This window comes from Aethalodelphis obliquidens, unplaced genomic scaffold, assembly GCF_003676395.1.
Source record: "Aethalodelphis obliquidens isolate GAN/ISIS:26980383/991018 unplaced genomic scaffold, ASM367639v1 scaffold19, whole genome shotgun sequence".
NCBI classification, from domain to species: Eukaryota; Metazoa; Chordata; class Mammalia; order Artiodactyla; family Delphinidae; genus Aethalodelphis; species Aethalodelphis obliquidens.
The window spans coordinates 10,870-31,721 of NW_020837963.1; the positions used below are offsets into that span (position 1 = coordinate 10,870).

Genomic DNA, 20,852 nt, shown 5'->3' on the forward strand with positions numbered 1-20,852 from the left:
TGGGCACTGTCACTGTGAGCACTGTCATCGTGGTCACTATCACCATGGGAATTGTCACCATGAGCACTGTGACCATGGGCACTGTCCCATAAACAGTTTCACCATGAGCACTGTCACCATGAGCACTGTCACCACGCGCAATGCCACCATGGGCACTTTCACCATGAGAACTGTCATCATGGGTATTTTCACCATGGGTACCGTCACTGTGAGCACTATCTCCATGAACAATGTCACCATTGTCACTTTCACCATGGGCAATGTCACCATGGGTAGTGTCACCGTGGGCATTGCCACCATGGGCACTATCACGGTGTGCACTGTCACCATGAGCACTGTCATCATGGGCACTGTCATCATGGGTACTATCACTGTAAGCACTGTCACCATGAGCAATGTCACCATGGGCACTGTCACCATGGGCAGCATCAAGATGGGCACTTCCACCATGGGCACTATCACGGTGTGCACTGTCACTGTGAGCACTGTCTTCGTGGTCACTGTCACCATGGAAATTGACATCATGAGCTCTGCAACCAAGGGCACTGTCACTATGAACAGTTTCACCACAAGCACTGCCACCATGAGCACTGTCACCATGCGCACTTTCACCACGCGCACTGCCACCATGGGCACTTTCACCATGAGAACTGTCATCATGGGTATTTTAACCATGGGCATTGTCACCGAGAGCACTATCTCCATGAGCACTGTCATGAATGTGTCACCATGTGCAATGTCCCCATGGGCATTTTCACCATGGGCACTGCCACCATGGGAATTATCATGGTGTGCACTGTCACAGTGAGCACTATCACCGTGAGCACTATCACCATGGGCACTATCACCGTGAGTACTGTTACCTTGAGCCCTATCAGAGTGAGAACTGTCACCATGGGAACTATCACCATGAGCACTGTCACCAAAGCACTGTCATCATGGGCACTATCACCATAAGCACTATCACCATAAGCAGTGTCACAATGAGCATTGTCACCATGGGCACTGTCACCATTTTGCACTGTCAACATATGAACTACCACCATGGGCACTGTCACCATGGGCACTGCCACCATGGGCACTGCCATCATGGGCACAGCTAACATGGTAACTGTCACCATGGGCACTATCAACACGGGTACTGATACCATGGGCACTATCACTGTAGTCACTGTCACCATGGGCTCTGTCATAGTGGACACCATCAACATGGGCACGGACACTATGTGCATTCTCACAATGGGCACTATCACCATGAACACTGTATATAGTGTATATACTGCAACCGTGAGCACTATCACCAAGCACACTGGCACCATGGGCACTGCCACCATGAGCAGTGTCACCGTGAGCAGTCACCGTGAGCAGTCACCATGAGCACAGTCACCATGGGCACTATCACTATGAGCAGTCTCACCATGGGCTGTGTCACCATTTTGCAATGACACCATGTGCCCTACCACCATTGGCACTCTCACCATGGGCACTATCACAGTGAGCGCTGTCACCATGTGCACTGTCACCATGTGCACTATCACCATGAGCACTGCCACAGTGAGCACTAGCACCATAAGCACTGTCACCATGGGCACTGTCACCAGGAGCACTATTACCATGGGTAATGTCACCATGGGCACTGCTACCATGAGCACTGTCACCATGAGCACTGTCACCATGGGTACTGTCATCATGGGCACTGTCACTGTGAGCACTATCACTGTGAGCACTGTGAGCCTGGGCAATCTCACCATGGGCATTTTCCCTGTGAGCACTGTCACCATGGAACTATAACCATGGGCACTGTCATGGTGGGAAGAGTCACTATGGGCCCTATCACCGTGAGCACTCTCAACATGGGCACTATCACCGTGAGCACTGTCTCCATGGGCACTATCACCATGAGCACTGTCACCATGGGCACTATCACCATGGGCACTCTCACCATGGGCAATGTCACTGTGAGAAATCTCACCATGGGCAGTGTCACCATGGGAACTTTCATCATGCGCATTGCCACTGTGAACACTGTCACCATAGGTACTGTGACTGGGCAATGTCACCATGGGCACTGTCACCGTGTGCACCAACACCATAGTGTACGTCACCGTAGGCACTACAACCATGGGCACTATCACCATGAGCACTGCCACTGTGAGCAGTATCACCATAAGCACTGTCACCATGGGCTCTATCACCATGGGCACTGTCACCATGAGCACTCTCACCATGGGCACTGGAACCATGGGGACTCTCACCATGAGCACTGTCACCATGGGCATTATCACCATGAGCACTGTCACCGTGGTCACTGTCATCATGGGCACTGTCACCGTGAGCACTCTCACCATGGGCACTCTCATTGTTGGCACTCTCACCATGGGCACTGTCACCATGGGCACTCTCACTATGGACACTGTCATCGTGGACACTATCACCATGAACACTGCTACTGTGAGCACTATCACCATAAGCACTGTGACCATGGGCAATGTCACTATGGGTACTGCCACCATGGGCACTATCACCGTGTGCACTGTCACCATGGGCAATCTCACCATTGTGCACTCACCATGTGAACTACCACCATGGGTACTGTCACATTGGGCACTATCTCCATGAGCACTGTGACCAAGAGCACTGTCACCATGACAATTCTCATGGTGACAGTGCTCATGGTGACTGTACACTCGGTGATAGTGCCCATGGTGGCAGTGCCCATAGTGACAGTGCTCAAGGTGATAGTGCCCATGGTGACTGTGCTTATGGTGATAGTGTTCACGTTGGCAGTGCTCATGGTGATATTGCTCAGGTGGCAGTTCCCATGGTGACAGTGCCCACGGTGATAGTTCCCATGGTGACAGTGCCCGCAGTGAAAGTGCCCATGGTGACAGTGCTCACAGAGATAATGCCCATGGTGGCAGTGCACATAGTGGCAGTGCCTATGTTGACACTACCCATGGTGACAGTGCTCTCAGTGATAGTGCCCATGGTGACAGTGTCTACGGTGAGAGTGCCCATGGTTTTAGTGCATATGGTGTCAGTGCAAAAGGCTGACAGTGCCCATGGTGACAGTACTCCCGGTGATAGTGTCAATGGTTTCAGTGCCCATGGTGAGAGTGCTCATGGTTACAGTTCTCAAGGTGATAGTGCTCATGGTGATATTGCTCACGGTAACAGTGCCCATGGTGACAGTGCTTATGGTGAAAGTGCTTATGGTGTTAGTGCTTATGGTGATAGTGCTCACGGTGATAGCGCCCTGGGTGACAGTGCTCATGGTGACAGTGCCCATGGTGACAGTGCTCATGGGGTCAGTGCTCAGGGTTGCAGTATCCATGGTGACAGGGTTCACAGTGACTCTGCCGATGGTGGTAGTGCCCATGGTGACAGTGAGCACAGTGTCAGTGCTCATGGTGATAGTGCCCATGGTGACAGTGCTATCGGTGACAGTGCCCATGGTGACTGTGCACACAGTGATAGCACCCATGGTGGCAGTGCCCATGGTGACAGTGCTCACAGTGATAGTACCCATGGTGGCAGTGCCCATGGTGACAGTGCCACGGTGGTAGTGCCCATAGTGAAAGTGCCCATGGAGACAGTGCCTATGGTGAAAGTGCCCAGGGTCACACTGCCCATGGTGACAGTGCTCATGGTGACAATGCCCATGGTGATGGTGCTCATGGTTAAACTGCCCATTGTGACAGTGCCCATGGTGATAGTGCCAGTGGTGACAGTGCTCACGGTGAAAGTGCCCATGGTGACATTGCCCACAGTGATAACGCTCAAGGTGACAGAGCTCACGGTGATAGTGGCCATGTTGACAGTGCCCTTGCTGAGAGTGCTCATGGTGATATTGCTCACGGTGACAGTGCCCATGGTGAGAGTGCTCATGTTGAGATTGCTCATGATGACAACACTCATGGTGGCAGTTCCCATGGTTACAATGCTCATTGTGGCAGTGCTCATGGTGATAGTGCTTATGTTGACAGTGCTCCCAGTGACACTGTCAATGGTTTCAGTGTCCATGGTGACAGTGCTTACGGTGATATTGCTCACGGTGACAGTGCCCATGGTGAGAGTTCTCATGGTGACAGTGCCCATGGTGACAGTGACCACAGTGACAATGCCCATGTTGACAGTGCTCACAATTAAAATGCTCATAGTGACAGTGCCCATGGTGATACTGCCCATGGGGGTCAGTGCTCACAGTGAAAGTGCCCATGGTCACATTGCCCACTGTGATAGTGCACAAGGTGAGAGTGCTCACAGTCTTAGTGCCCGTGGTGACAGTGCCCATGGTGGCAGTGCCCATGGTGACAGTACCCATGGTGATAGTGCTCATGGTGATAGAGCCCATGGTGGCAGTGCCCATGGTGGCAGTGCCCATGGTGACCATGTTCACAGTATCAATGCCCATGGTGACATTGCACATGGTGACAGTGCTTACGGTGAAAGTGCTTACAGTGCTAGTTCTTACGGTGATAGTGCTCATGGTGATAGCGCCCTGGTGACAGTGCTTATGGTGACAGTGCTCATGGTGAAAGTACCCATGGTGACATTGCTCATGGTGACAGTGATCATGGTGATAGTGCCCATGGTGACAGTGCTCATGGGGTCAGTGCTCAGGGTTGCAGTACCAATGGTGACAGGGTTCACAGTGACTGTGCCAATGGCGGCAGTGACCATGGTGACAGTGCTCATGGTGACAGTGTCCATGGTGACAGTGACCACAGTGTCAGTGCTCACAGTGATAGTGCCCATGGTAACAGTGCCCATGGTGACAGTGCTCACGGTGATAGTGTGCATGGTGACAGTGCACATGGTGACATTGCCCATGGTGAGAGTGCTCACAGTGAAAATGCCCATGGTGACATTGCTCATGGTGACAGTGCTTACATTGAAAGTGCTTACGGTGATAGTGCTCATGGTGATAGTGCTCACGGTGGCAGTGCCCAGGGTGACAGTGCCCATGGTGATAGTGCCCATGGTAATAGTGCCAACAGTGACACTGCTCAAGGTGATAATGCCCATGGTTACAGTTCCCATGGTGCCAGTTGCAATGGCGACAATGCCCACTGTGGCAGTGCCCATAGTGACAGTGCTCATAGTGACAGTGCTCATTGTGGCAGCGCCCATGGTGAGAGTGCTCATGGTGATAGCACCCATGGTGACAGTGCTCGTGGTGACAGTACTCACAGTGACAGTGCTCATGGTGGCAGTGCTCTTGGTGACAGTGCTCAGGGTGATAGTGCCCATGGTGCCAGTGCTCTTGGAACAGTGCTCATGGTGATAGTACTCATGCTGACAGTGCCCATGGTGGCAGTGCCCATGGTCGCAGTGCTCATGGTGATAGTCACAGTGGCAGTGCCCACAGTGACAGTGCCCATTGTGATATTGCCCATGGTGATAGTGGCCATTGTGACAGTGCCCAGGGTCAGAGTGCCCATGGTGACAGGGTTCACGGTTACAGTGCCCATGGTGACAATGCTCACAATGACAACGCCCATGGTGACAGTGCTCATGGTGGCAGTGCCCATGGTGACAGTGCTCATTGTGGCAATGCTTATGGTTGAAGTGCCCATGGAGACAGTTCTCACAGTGGAAGTGCCCATGGTGGCAATGCCCATGGTGACAGCGCACATGGTAACATTGCCCATGGTGACCCTGCTCAAGGTGATAATGCCCATGGTGACGGTGCCCATGATGGCAGTTCCCATGGTGACAATGCCCACTGTGGCAGTGCCGATGGTGACAGTGCACATGGTGACATTGTCCATGGTGACAGTAGTCACAGTCATATTGCCCATGGTGACAGTGCCCATAGTCGCTATACCCATGGTGACAGTGCTCACGGTGATAGTGTCCATGGTGACTGTGCTCATGGTGGTAATGCCCATGGTGACAGTACCGATGGTAACAGTGCTCTCGGTGATAGTGCTCATGGTGCCAGTTTCTACAGTGACAGTGTCCATGGTGGTAGTGCACATGGTGGCAGTGCAAAATGCTGACAGTGCCCATGGTGACAGTGCACACAGTGATAATGTCCATGGTGACTGTGCTCATGGTGTCAGTGCTCATGGTTGCAGTAACCATGTTGACATTGCTCACAGTGACAGTGCTCACGGTGGCAGTGCCGATGGTGACAGTGCACATGGTGACATTGTCCATGGTGACAGTAGTCACAGTCATATTGCCCATGGTGACAGTGCCCATAGTCGCTATACCCATGGTGCCAGTGCTCTCGGTGATAGTGCCCATGGTGCCAGTTTCTACAGTGACAGTGTCCATGATGGTAGTGCACATGGTGGCAGTGCAAAATGCTGACAGTGCCCATGGTGACAGTGCACACAGTGATAGTGTCCATGGTGACTGTGCTCATGGTGTCAGTGCTCATGGTTGCAGTAACCATGTTGACAGTGCTCACAGTGACAGTACTCACAGTGACAGTACCGATAGTGACTGAGCTCACGGTTATAGTGTTCACGGGAATATAGTTCACGGTATTAGTGCCCATGGTGACTGTACCCATGGTGACAGTGCTCATGGTGAAAGTGCTCGCGGGGTTCAGCTTTGGATTTGGCCCCTCCTCTGCATGTAGGTCGCATGAGGGTGTCTGTTCTTCACTCAGGACGGGGTTAAAGGAGCCACTGATTCCGGGGCTCTGGCTCACTCAGGCCGTGTGGACTGAAGGGTATGGATATGGGGTGAGCCTGCGGCGGCAGAGGCCGAAATGATGTTGCACCTGCCAGAGGCGCGCTGTGTGTTCTCCCGGGGAAGTTGTCCCTGGATCACGGGACCCTGGCAGTGACGGGCTGCAGAAGTCCCCGGGAGGGGAGGTAGGGATAGTGACCTGTGCTCGCACACAGGCTTCTTGGTGGCTGCAGCAGCAGCCTTAGCGACTCATGCCCGTCTCTGGGGTCCTCACTGATAGCCACGTCTCACGCCCTTCTCTGGAGCTCCTTTAAGCAGTGCTCATAATCTCCTCTCGTCGCGAACCAGGAAACAGAGGCAAGAAAGTGTCTCTTGTCTCTTTGGCAGCTGCAGACATTTCCGGACTCCCTCCTGGCTAGCCGTGGCACACTAACCCCTTCAGGCTATGTTCATGCCGCCAACCCCAGTCCTCTCCCTGCGATCTAAGCTCAGAAGCCCAAGTCTCAGCTCCCAGTCCCCGCCCTTCCCGGCGGGTGAGCAGACAATCCTCTGGGACTGGTGAGTGCTGGCAGGCACCGATCCTCTGTGCGGAAAACTCTCCGCTTTGCCATCCACACCCTGGTGGCTACGCTCTCCTCCATGACCCTGAAGCTTCCCCCCTCCGCCACCCGTAGTCTCTGCCCACAAAGGGGCTTCTAGTGTGTGGAAACCTTTCCTCCTTCACAGCTCCCTCTCACTGGTGCAGGTCCCATCCCTATTCTTCTGTCTCTGTTTTTTCGTTTTTCTTTTGCCCTACCCAGGTATGTGGGGGAGGTTCTTGCCTCTTGGGAGGTCTGAGGTCTTATGCCAGCGTTCAGGGGTGTTCTATAGGAGCAGTTCCACGTGTAGATGTATTTCTGATGTATCTGTGGGGAGGAAGGTGATCTCTGCGTCCTACTCTTCCACCATCTTCTCCTGTCTCAATTTTTAATTTCTGAAAGTACCTTACATACGCTGTTAGTAATCTTCACAACCATTTGAGCTGGGTAAACTGAGTCAGGAAGGTCAGAATTATTGAATGAATGAATGAATGAGTAAAAAGTTCAGTAGCTTTAACGTATCTGGGACAGTCATAGTCTAACCAATTTTCAATCCACAAGCATTTTTTACAATTCTGAAAACTTCCACATAATTGTAAATGGGACAATAGTAGTAAATTACTATTTGGATAAAGAAAAGATACAAGGTAGCACAACATAGTTTACCAACTTACAAACAGACACATTCAATTTGGTGCTAAGTCATGAAATATTCTTTTGCAATTTATGAAAAATATCCAATAGGCATGTAATGGCCAAAAAGTACAAATGATACAAATATCTATAGACATGACAATGTACAAATTGTGACATAATCTATCAGAAACTAGAAAATCTATGTTGGTCTTATAGTTCCAGCTTGCTAAAAGATACAGGTTTTGGGTGGGAACACAAATAAATCCAGACCTGGCAGGGTTTCCAGAAAGTATGGGAACTAGCAAAGAGTAGGCCTCTGGATGGCAGTGGGTCCAACATGAAATAAAACAGTGCCTTAATCGGTATGTTGTATGCTGGGATGGAAAATATAGGAGCAAGGGATATTTGGAGAATCAGACAGCTAAGTATTTGACACTAACAAAATCTACCAGTATCCCATAGGGCCTCAGGTACCATGCAAGGGTTTGAGGGATTCCAGTATTTAATTAAATCAAAATGTGACAATGGGAAGAATTAAGGACAGCCTCAGGGATAGATGAACTGGGTATGTTGCAACAGGACATGTCTCAGTTAACCTGATGGGTTCAAAATGCAGGAAGTGGGTATACGGGACAAGACAATACTCTAACTGTAAGAATAAAGGTTTCGGTCAGGGTAGGGCCTCATGTTCCTAAGTGTTGAAATAGAGCTCTTTAGTTTCTTCCTCCTACATGTAAGATTCTTTTAGAGGTTAAGATGATGCTGGGCCTGCAAGCTAAATTTAAATGGCTGGAATTAGGGAGAGAAAATAAGTTACATAGGCTCGGAACCAGGAAAAGCCTAACTAACGGTTTGCCTAAATAGAATTGAATGTTGGAACAATATTTTAATATGTAAACATTTTACTGACCCCAAAATGTGGCTTACCACACTCCCCCCAATCTCACACCGCCCACCCTAACCTGCAGTAGCTATGGGTCCCTTGATTTCCATGGAAATATAGAGAAAAGAGACACTGATCTGGCTTTCAGGTATTTAGTAAGTTGTTAGCCTCACATCACATACTAGTATCATGTAAGTAGGCCATCTGAAGTAGGAAGCTAAGGGGAAAAACCTTGAAAAACACTTAAAATCTTAAGCCACATCTCCATACTACACCACCTTTCACAATTTCTTCTCAGATAAGCATCATCCCCATCAGTGAAAAAACTCGTATCTCATAATAATAAAAACAGGCCTAAATATTAAATGTGTGTCTTTGGAGGTCCCATCTATGGGATATCTTCCTGGTACTAGAAAAGTCGCCAGAAAGATCAATCTTTGCACCCCTCCCTGAAAGCTTACCACCAAGGAAAATGACTAGATCCATAGATTTCCTCCCTCAAACCAGCTTACCTCAAACATAAATCATTAGCAACTCAGCCTTTACTCACATTATCACAGTCACAAGAGTGATTAGGGAGCAAAGCACTAACCACGGGAACTAAAACAGAGGTCACCCAGGCCAAGTTGGGCTGATGGCAGATATCTGCTCCTTACGCTTGGGTGCATAATGCGACTCGCCACAATGCCTTTTTCACAGACCCTTTTTAAAGTTTCTCCACAAAATCCAACAGGTCATGTTCGTTCATGATGCTTTGAGATAAACAATTGTCAAGAGAAAAACATGCAATATGTCTTACAATGTTGCAGTCCTTAAAAATATGACAAGGAGATAACCATGTAGACAAAACCAGAGCATTTAAAATAATCTGTATTCTACAAACATACCAGTGAATGCTATTAATAAGGTAATATGACATAAAACAAAATGAGAAATATATGTAAGACTGTTCCCTTTAGTGTACAGAAATCATGGCAGTTGCTGCACTATTGAGCTACTTACATCTATGACTGTCTGTTCTGGTAATACAAAATGAGGCCAAAGTGTGTCAACTTGTTTCCCACAGAAACCAAAAAATCTACATGAATCACTTTTCTCCTGTGCCCTTTCACCTTATCTGCTCCCAGTTCTCCACGAATGTCCTCTTCCTTCTCTAATTATTCTCCTCTTCATTTTGCTTGGCCTTGCACCCAAGCATGCAAGACAGAGAATCCTAGAGGTCCAAGATTCTAGAGTGGCTGTTTGCAAGGGGGAGGAGGAGATTACAGTAACTGCCACACTGTATATACTTCTGTGCAAAGAAAAAGGGACAGTATTCAGAATGTCTCTCACATATAAAAGAGCTGGATGGATGGCAGGATACCTGTGTGGCCCAAGGAACTAGAGGTAGCAAATCATGGGGAAAACAACTGTAACCAAAGGCTGGAAGAGGAAATGTTTGCAACCAGCTCTGTCTCCTAGCTCTCTGGTATTTGCGTCCAATGGGCAGAGTCTATTTTGTGAAGCATCAAACACTGAAAAGAAGACTCCTGCTGCTTGAAGTTGACAGGAAGTAACATCCATGAGGGTAAGATCAAGGCTTGTCCTAGAAACAATGCCCATAATGGAAAAAAAAAAAAGAAAGAAAGCAGAAGAGAAATGTAAGTCCAACCTGGCCCATCCTCGCCCTGCCCAAGGAAGGTAGGAGTCAAGGAGATGAAACTAAAAGAGAAGAGCCTTGGACCACAACATTCTCCACAAGGTACACTCAACAAACTTCACCCTACTCTTTAACCAAGTTACAAAAAGAGCTTCTTAATCCCTACACTTGCTCCTTAAAAGATGCTATAAGTTCACTAATTAGACAGATACGATTTCAGAACAACTGTAATAGTTCAAACTAGATGGCTCTTTCCTTCCAAAGGATATTAATTAAGATATATATAGCTCTAAGTATATGATACATAAAATATTAATACTCTGTAGGATATAAGTAACTGTTAGTAAATTATATTAATGAATGTCTGTAAGAAATGTTGCAATGATTTTCCTAATGTAGGAGCCTGGGGGAGGTAAATTGGTCTTCTAGGATTTCCTCCCCAGAGCACAGAAATTTAGGTGTTGTTTTAGCTATCCTACACTCTCTCCATCCACCCCCGCCTTCCTGTTGGGGATCAGACCTCCCTATTGGCTATCTCATACCTTGAAACTGCCTGCTTTGTGACATCATTCTCCTACCAAACCCACTACCACTTGGTAGAGTCTTGGGGTTTCCGTGGAGTTGTCTGTAAATAAATTTGGATCATCACAAGTGACCAGTGACCAGTAACCAGTGACCTTTGTACTGGACACATGCGCCATTCAGCTGCAGCCACTCAGAAATGTTCTGGTGTTGTCTCCTCATCCCTTGTATCTGCAGTTGATGATGCTTCTTCTTCTCTGACCATGTCAGGTAAGAAAAGAAACTTTTCAAAGTTTTTCATTAGATTTATTTTGCCCCTAAATTTACTAGTAGATTCAAAATAGCACGGAATAATGAGGGAAAGTATTGAACTAGAGCTCTGGAGACCTAATTTCAGTTTTGATTTTGGCATTTAGTAACTGTGTGACTTTGGACAAATCATTGACTCTCTCAGAAAGCCTGATTTTTTCCTTATCTGTTACATTAGGATAATACATTGGTTGACCACTCTGATCCCTTTCTTTTCTAATATTGAGCCTTAAAGGGTACCCATGTAGAAAATGAAATCAGAGACTTCTCAAGAGTGTTTCAACAGAAAGACAGAAAAGCCAGGTGACAAAGAAAACTAGCAATATATACCAAGATGTTTCATCTCTAATGGTCTCCCTCCACTAATATTTCGACTAGTTGAAAAGAGAAAACAGGGAGAGAGGATGGAGAGTACTGGGCTATAGGGAGGTCCAGAGTCAAATGTAAGGAAGTTTAAGATAGTTTTCATCAACTTTTCACCAGAAAAGTCATACTCTGTTTTTTTTCTTTTACTGCCTCTCTGAATACAGTTGGTACTTGACAGTTTTGAATATAAATATCTTAGAAATATGTTCTAGAAATGATACTTCCTATATACAAGAAACCAAAGTGGTTATCTAGGGGTCTGCTTTTCAATGTTTTATTCTTTCTAATTTTTAAACTATGTAGATGTTTCTCCAATTAAAAATTTTAAACGATATCTTCTAAATTGAATCAGAAGGACTATTTCCTTTGTGTGATATGTAGGTTCTAAGGCAAGGTTGCTTTTCGTCTTTACAGTTCTTTCCTTCCTAACACAGAGAGCACATTGATCAACAGCCATCATTCATTTTTAGATCTTAGCTACCTAAGAAGAAAAAGTCAAGCCCCACATCTCTAATTCCACATTGAGGGAATTCGCTGGCGGTCTAGTGGTTAGGACTCGGTGCTTTCACTGGCAGGGCCACGGGGCACGGCAAAAAAAAAAAAAAAAAAATTCCACATTTATCTAGAACAATATTGTGGAGTCCTTTCAATGTTCTTACGTTTGAAAATCTCTTTTAATTGGATTCTAGTGATGATGGTGTTTTTAGGTTTTGGGATGTCATCTTCTTGGATGTTGAAGATGATTATAATCTAAGCTCTAGGATAAATACAAAAACCTTCTTGATACTTTTTAAGCTTCCTTTCTGCTTATTATATATTTCTATTCTTTGAAACATATATTTCTACCAGGCTTAATACCTGTTACTTGCTGTGTAAAAATATGAATGAGCACAATAATGAAATTCTTTTACACTTATTATTTTGCTGTTTGCTTTGTACCAGTTTTCACTGAAATACTTGCCTGCATATATTGTGGCTACCTATACATTCACATTGATTGAATTTTGTTGCTTTTTATGCATTTTTACTGATATATCTTCTCTGTCTGTATGTATTGGCTAGGAATTCATTCAAAATCACCTTCTATCGTGTTTTTTGGTTAATAGTATTCACTAAAATACAGTGGGCAAAATTCACTTTCATAACATTGCACGTATGGTACAGAAGGTCATTTGTTAGTAAACTCATTATGCTTTGATACTTGCCACATACCCCAGTTTTCATAACTATGTATTTTGTTTTCATTATGTAATATGTTTTTCATGATTTTTCTTTGTCTTTCTAGAACTTATTGCATCTTCCTGCATATAAATCATACACAATATATCAGTTTATTCATGTATTAATTATTACTGCTATTATTATTGGTGGTGGTGTTATAACCACTTTATAGATGAGTAATCTGAAGTAATCAGATAACTTTTTTCTTTCCAAAAGCACTTAAGAAATTCACTTTCGGGTAATCATTTTGAGGTAGGATGAGAAACCAGGCTTGACAAGGGTAAAAATGACTCTTTAAATTTACCAGGTGGACTGAGCTATATGTGAACTCTAGGTAATAGCGTGGGAACTGCACAAGCAAAGTGAGACACTGAAGATTACAATGGTAATAGCTGTACTGTTTTCTAATGGACAAAAAAACTGCCTATAGTATAAGTTCTATTTCTCCTGCTTTCTGGCAGTATCATGCTCAGAGTAGCGTCCTGCCAAGGAAGTCAGGATACTTAGGTTCTGAAACCTGGCTAGGATACTAACATAATGAGAGAATTTGAACAAGTCAACCCGACCTCTCTGAGCCTCAGTTTCCTTCCTCATGACACTGTGAAAATAGAAGTTCTCTAAGGACCTCCTAGTTCTAAAATGCTTCCAGTCTAGGAAACAGCATAGAAGTCAATACTAGTGCAGGCTGAAGGGAAAGATAGGGTAGGGAGAAGGTTGCTTCCAGCCTAGAGAACAATGTCTGAACCATACCACTTGGGTCTTCTGCCCATCTGTGCCCAACATGGGAGCACAGGCAGTTAATACAGAAGAGTGTAAAACTGCTCAGTCCTTACAACCATCGTAACGGTCTGATTTTTGGTTTCTCAGTAAGTATTGACGTTAGAGGTGTCCTGATAGCAAGAATCTTAAGATAATGCTGTTCCTCAAACATAGTGAGAATTTATCAATCTCCCTGATTTTTTCATTACCCTCTTGTTCTTACAGAAAATTTCCAAAATCCACCTGTACTTGGAACTCTAAATTCTCTGCAGCACTCTCTTCCTACAGTGAGCAATGCAACTTCCGTAACAGGAAGTGTCTGCAACTTCTCCAGAGTCTCTGCTCCTGCCATCAGTTCGGCATCAGCTACGGCTACCTCTTTCCAGACACTCATGTGTAGTGCCTACCTTCACCAACAGTCTAGCACAACTATGTTATCTGGAGTCACTGACCAGAGCCAGATCTCCACTTCAGCTGCTTCCTATCCAGGTGTTCTTGACTGGGACATCACAGGAAGCACTGAAAAGAATTCTTCTTCACTCGGAGACTTTACTCTGGCCATCACTGACCAGCACACAGCTGCTTCCTCCATGTTTATGGCAGCCCAGTATGATAAAACTGCAGACCCCAATAACATGGCCCCTCTATATCCATCACTTTCTGCCAGGCTTGCTCAGGGAACACCATCTCAAATTCCCAATCAGGGACACAGCCTGTCACTTCCCTACCAGGAAGGAAGCCAGGTATATTACTATAACTACGGCACATTGGGGTCTTTACTGTATGGAGAACTTGGCTCCTGCATGCAATCCTATGGCTCTGTGTCATACACATGAAGTAGGGCCTCTGTGCAACCAGAAATGGTAATGGTACTAAAGGAGATTCAACCCACAAATATCCAACCACCAGCTTCCACCTCTGGAATCTACTACCCTGTGTATGCTCAACCCATCACAGAAACAAGTTTTCAAGGTGAGTACAAACAGCAAGAAAGTTGAACAATGAGGTCAGCATTAAAAAATGGGGTCAAGTCTACAGCTGGAAAGTGGTGTACAGACAGGTAGAATTTAGATCCTGAGCCTTTAATAACCACTACCTTCGCTCAGGGCTCTCTGTTTTTCGACTCTATATAAGAACACCTAGGGCTTCCCTGGCGATGCGGTGGTTAAGAATCCGCCTGACAATGCAGGGGACACGGGTTCGAGCCTTGGTCTGGGAAGATCCCACATGCCGTGGAGCAACTAAGCCCATGTGCCACAACTACTGAGCCTGCATTCTAGAGCCCGTGAGCCACAACTACTGAAGCCCACGTGCCTAGAGCCCGTGCTCCGCAGCAAGAGAAGCCACCGCAATGAGAAGCCCGCACACTGCAACCAAGAGTAGCCCCCGCTAGCCACAACTAGAGAAAGCCCGTGTACAGCAATGAAGACCCAGTGCAGCCAAAAAAATTCATGCATAACATAAATAAGTGCAAAAAAAATAAATAAAAATAAATTAAAAAAAAAAGCACACCTAATTGAGGTGGGAAGGTGGGAGGGACTCTCTAAAGGTCATCTATGCTACATGTACAAGAACCCCGAGAGCATACCAATAGGTACCATATTTTTCACTGTTGTAGCCGATCATTCCCCCTGTACTACCACAGTGTATCACTCCCTTCCCTGATCTACTGCTAGAGTCTCTTTGGAAGGTGTTTCAGATCTCTTATTATGATAGTGCCAGTTTACCTGTCCTCACTTCCTTAAATTATACCAGGATTTAAGACCTTGTGGTCCGGGATCCTGTCCAGAGCAAGTAGGCTAAGACTCTGTCTTTGTTTATATGTTTCATCAGGAAGGGCTCTACTCCCTCTCCTAGTTCATGGTGTGAAGTGTTCTTAGCCTTTCAGGAAAGTGGGGAGAATTGAAAGGACTCTATATGAGAATGCTAGGCTTTGTAAAACATTTCATTTTTAAAAAAATAAGACTCATTTTTTATTTGACTTCTAACAATCCTATGAAATACAAAGAAAGCCAAGAAATCAGTGACATGAAATGATCACCAGTAAGAATTACAAGTCTCCACTTATCTCGTAGCATAGGGCACTGTCTGTGATTCTTAAGAAGAGTTAGTAGAAATGCCTTGCCCATCTTGCCCCTAAGCACCAACACAGCAATCATGTACCTTGAAAGGTACGTGACTGCTGTGTTGGTGTTTAGGGGGAGCATCTCACTTACCAGGGAATGACTTCTACCTTGATTCCTTTGTAGGGATGGAGACTTCCCTGGTGATGAAAAATTTCCTGGGATTGCAGCCTCCAAGCCAGACATTTTGTGTGACACAAACTCAAGAACTCCCCAAGTCCTGCAGGGGCAGAAATATTCAGATAATTGAGAGTAACCCACCACCTGAACTTGGGGACATTTCAGGGACAGCTCCAGTCCAGAGTGCCAGTAGTCTCCTGGCCCTGCCTCCAGCTCCAAGCCAGGGAAAAATAGACAGGAAGCACTTGGAGGATATTACAACCAAGCTTTCAAAGCCTCTGGATGCCTACCAGATCCCAAGAGAAAACCAAGAGCCTCCACTACTCCCTTTAGATATCCCTGATATTCACCAGCTCCTGGCCTGCACGGATCCCCTCAGCCAAGAGGAGAAGGCTGGTTCTGAAAATGCTGATCTGGGAAAGAACAGCCTGAGTCTTGAGGACCGAGGGACAGTTGAAAATGGGATGGAATCTAGCAGTGGTTTTGTAGATATTACTACACTGGCGGAGGATATTCACCTTCCCCAGCTCTTTAATTCTTTGAAAGATCTTGATCAATCCAAAGGTCCCAACGTGATCAAAGCCAAAGACACCAGAGCCATTAAGGCGAATCAGGTGCAGGAAAAGACAGGTGTCATAAAGGTTCCCTCTGATCAACCCAGGAAGAACAAACATAAAGCCTCTGAGCCTATCAGTGGTGCTCCCAAGGCCAAAATCTAGCCAAAGAATCCAGAGTGCCTGTTAGGGGGAGAAGTGGTTCTATGCAATGCTGCAGTCAGTGACAGGGCTCCTGTGAACATGGTCAAGGATTCTAAAGGCAAACCTCAGAAAGTTGCATCCAGAAAGATCAGCAAAATGAAGAGCCATGGACAGGAAAGGACCACAAGGACCAGAGGAAGAAAGAAGGCTGAAGAGAATAAGCAGTCAGGGAACAAATTCAAGGCAGAAGAGAAGCCAACAATTCCCCAGACGAAGCGAAAGCAACACCAAACTGAGCTTATCCAAGAGAGCTTTAAAAAGCCTCGAACCTCCATAGGCATGCGCATGCTGGAGTCTGTGAAGGTTTTTCATGCACTGGGGAAGAAGAATGATAAGAGAACTGGGCTCTCCTCCTGTTGGGTCTTGGGAAATTCAAGCAAACCTAAAGACCCCCAGCCACCCCCAGCTATCCAGCCATGGCGGAATACCCCACGTGAGGGTAAGGGTCCTGAGAAAACTCAAGTCGAAGCCCAGAAACCAGACAGCAGTGCTGAAAGAGAGTGTCCGTCTCCACCCCAGTATGAGCTGCTGCCTCCTGGGAAGGTCAAGTTGATATATCTGCCTTTTTCTGCCTGGGACAAGCCTCAAGCTCAACCTGCTCCTCGGAGGCCACAGTCTCTGGCCTCTCATCGGCCTGCTGTTGCTGACCGTGCCCACCCTGCTTCTACTAACTCAGCTCAACCTGCTTTAGTGAGTTCATCCTAGCCAGCTCCTGCCTCTTTGCCAGGTCCTGCCAAACCATCTCAGCCAACTGTGACCAACCCAACCCAACCCAACCCAACTGGGTTGGACCGACTGTACCCAGCCTAGTGTCCCTCAGTCTGCTGCTCCTAGGCCTGCACCCTAAAAAACTTCACCTTGCACCTCTCTCCAGCGGGAGCCTGTTCCCCCTGCTGTGACTAAGCGCCAGTCCCCAGCCAAGCTCCAAACCCCATTTCTACTCCAAGACTTCAGCAAGCAACCAGTTCCATGGAGGGAACGCAATGTTCCTGAGGCAGTAATGTCAAAGCCCATCGAAAAAGAGCAGAGGACAGAGCGGGAGGTCATGAAGAGGCGGGCCCAACAACAAGGTGAGAATGCTGCCAAATACACCTCTTTGGGGAAACTGCAATTTTTCATTGAGAGGGAAAAAGAAATGGAAATTGCTGACTACTACGGATATTTAAAGTAAGAGCTGCTAGGATTGTTGGTGCCACCTTGGGGACCAGCTGTTCTTCCATGTATAGATAAGATAGGTATAAATTTCTCTATTTATTTTGATGTATTTTCAAACAATAAAACTGAATAAATAAATGTAATAGAATTAATAGGTGAGTAATAAAACTTTTGAATTTTGAGATGCTGCTAACTGTGGTGTGTGTTTGTTTTTTTTTTTTTTTTTGATGGGGTTGGAATCAAAGTCTGCATGAGAAAAGAAGGACTGAAAGTTGGATGGGACAATGAAGGAAAGGGGTAAAAACTGAGGAAAGAAAAAGGAACTTGGCCCAGGGCTAGGAAGGCCAAAAGACATTTATGGATTTATGAAAGGAAGCAGGAGTGAGGATGAAATAGCAGAAGTGAAAAGCAGGGTCAGAGGTCAGGGTTGAAAGAACCAAATCTGAGTAGAGTTGAAGATGACAGAAGGTGACTCTAGGTTTACTAGGAGAAATAGAAAAGGTCTCTTGGGGAGGTTGGCCTTAAGTCTCACAACCACCAGATAGGTATTTAAGAAAACAGGAGGTTCAGGACACATCTCTGAAAGGTTTGAGTTGCCTTATTCAGGTGTGATTATAGTGGGGGGATAGGGAAATCTACGAGAGAGGTGGCTAGGGCTCAGAGTTATCCTAGGGGCAGCTGACAACAGGGGCAGAACCAAGGGAACTGCTGCATCAGGAGGCCCACGAATAGGGCCTGGTATGTACATCACCCTGTACTCAACACCTAAGCACCAGGGCAGCTAATGCACTATTCAGTTAATCCTGGCAACGACAGGCAAGGCCAGTATTCCTGTGTCACTTCACTTAGAGAGGTGCAGCAAAGGGCTGAGGTCACGTCGCATGTGGAGGTACAAGGCCTCAACTGGAGGCCCAAATGCCTCCGAAGTCCTCAGTATTTACAAGTGCCCGCAGGCGGCCAACCTGGCTTTCAGAGAACAGCATCCTGAGGTTACTGGTGGACGAGATCAAACTTCTGGACGGGCCTAAATATTATCTTGAGGGGCTTCCTCCATTGACCAGGGTGTGTGCCGCCTTCTGTAAACATCACCATCAACTGAAACGCACAAGAAAAATCCGACGGAAGCGTCCACTCTCACGGGTGAAAGCGGTGGAGGCACGCACACTGGGCAGTCGCTCCAACAGCCACAGGACCCAGGTGCCCAGCGGTTCATGGGTTCCCTGGGAGGCCTTGTGGGGCAGGTCGAGGGAGTGAGGATGGGAGAGAGTGGCAGGGGTGGGCGTCAAAAGGAATATAGTGGGGAGAAGGGAGAGATGGAGACAGTGGATAGTGGATAGTGACCATGGGAAAACTGGCAATTTTCATTTTCAAAATTAATTTTTTGAGATGTTATTCACATGCCATAACATTCACCTTCTGAAACTGCAAATTCAGTGTCATTTCGTACATTCACAAGCCTATGCAACCATCACCGTCATCTAACCCATCACGTTTTCATCACCCACAAAGAACCCCGCGTAACCATCAGCAGGCCCTCTTCATCCCCTCCTCCTTCAGTCCCTGCAACCATTAATTTTCTTTCTGTCACTATAGTTTTGCCTTTTCTGGACATTTCATGAAATAATACAAATGTGACCACCGTGTGTGGCTTCTTTCACTTAGCATAATGTTTTCAAGTTCGTCCATGTCGTAGAATGTGTCAGTACTTCATTCCTTTTTATGACTGTATAATATTTCACATATACACCACATTTAAAAAATCCATTCATCCATTGATGGGCATTTGGTTTTTTTACACTAATAATCTCCATTTATTGACAGTTTATTCTGTGCCAGGCAGCACCAGGCTAAGTTACTGACCTTATTTCACAGATAAAGAGGCCTGGAGAGTGTGAAGAGTTTGCCCAAGATCAAGAGCTAGTAATTTGGGGAACTGGGGTTTGAACTCAGGCGAACTTCAGAGGTAATAAATTCACATGACAGAACATTAGAAAAGGTACACAAGGGTATTCAATGAAAAGTCACCCTTTTCCCCACGTTCCCCAGCCACACATTTCCCTCCTCAGAGACATCTGCTTTTGCCATGCTGTGGATCCTTCCAGAGAACAATTTATACCTCAACATGTATGTATCACAATTTATTGACTAACCTGTCCCACTGATTTGAAATGTCACTTTTATGGTATAATAGATTCTTTTTTTTTTTTTTTTGCGGTATGCGGACCTCTCACTGTTGTGACCTCTCCCGTTGTGGAGCACAGGCTCCGGACGCGCAGGCTCAGCGGCCATGGCTCACGGGCCCAGCCGCTCCACGGCATGTGGGATCTTCCCGTACCGGGGCATGAACCCGTGTCCCCTGCATCGGCAGGCAGACTCTCAACCACTGCGCCACCAGGAAAGCCCTATAATAGATTCTTATACATATTTATATTACTCTTTTCAGAGCTGTCCTGACTCTTTTTTGCCTATCTTTTATGTTTTCCATTTCTCTAAAATTCTTTTTATCTTCAAAAATAATTTTTCCTTTTCCTGTTTGTTTCTCTTAAGGTATTATGTTCATTCACTCATATGATTTTATTTAAATTATTTACTTTTGGAGGTGTCGGGTATTAGTCACAGCATGTGGGCTCTTCGTTACAGTGCGTGGGCTCTTCCTTGCAGCTCGTGGGCTCTCTAGTTGTGGCGCGTGGGCTCCACAGCACGTGGGCTCAGTAGTTGCAGTGTGCGGGCTTAGTTTGTCTGCGGCATGGGGGATCTCAGTTCCTCAACCAGGGATCGAACCTGCATCCCCTGCATTGGAAGGCAGATTCTTAACCACTGGACAACCAGGGAAGTCCCCACTCCTGTATTATTTCAAATTTAGTCCTCATTTCTGAATTTTTTTCCTTTATTTTGAATTCTGTCCTGAGTTCTAACATCTTACCTAATTCTGGTTTATGCTGTTCGTTCACCTTTTTTTCATTATGGTAAAATATATATAAAACAAAATTTAGTATTTCAACCATTTTCAAGTATACAATTCAGTGACATTAAATATATTCACAATGCTGTGTGACCATCACCACTATCCAAATTCAAAATAATTATGTCTAAAGATTGAGGAGGACCTCAGAAAGATGGAGGCAGCAGCATAGT

At 46.2% G+C, this 20,852-nt stretch overlaps 1 protein-coding gene across 1 annotated transcript; it reads left to right on the top strand.

Moving 5' to 3' along the window:
* Nucleotides 1–10,783: 10,783 nt before the first annotated feature.
* Nucleotides 10,784–17,979, top strand: LOC113626713 (uncharacterized protein C2orf78-like). The gene is given in 4 exon segments (XM_027118402.1): nt 10,784–11,176; nt 13,787–14,533; nt 15,811–17,342; nt 17,344–17,979. Coding segments are annotated over 4 exon segments (2,769 nt in total). The 5' UTR covers nt 10,784–11,076; the 3' UTR covers nt 17,734–17,979.
* The last annotated feature ends 2,873 nt before the right edge of the window (nt 17,980–20,852 follow it).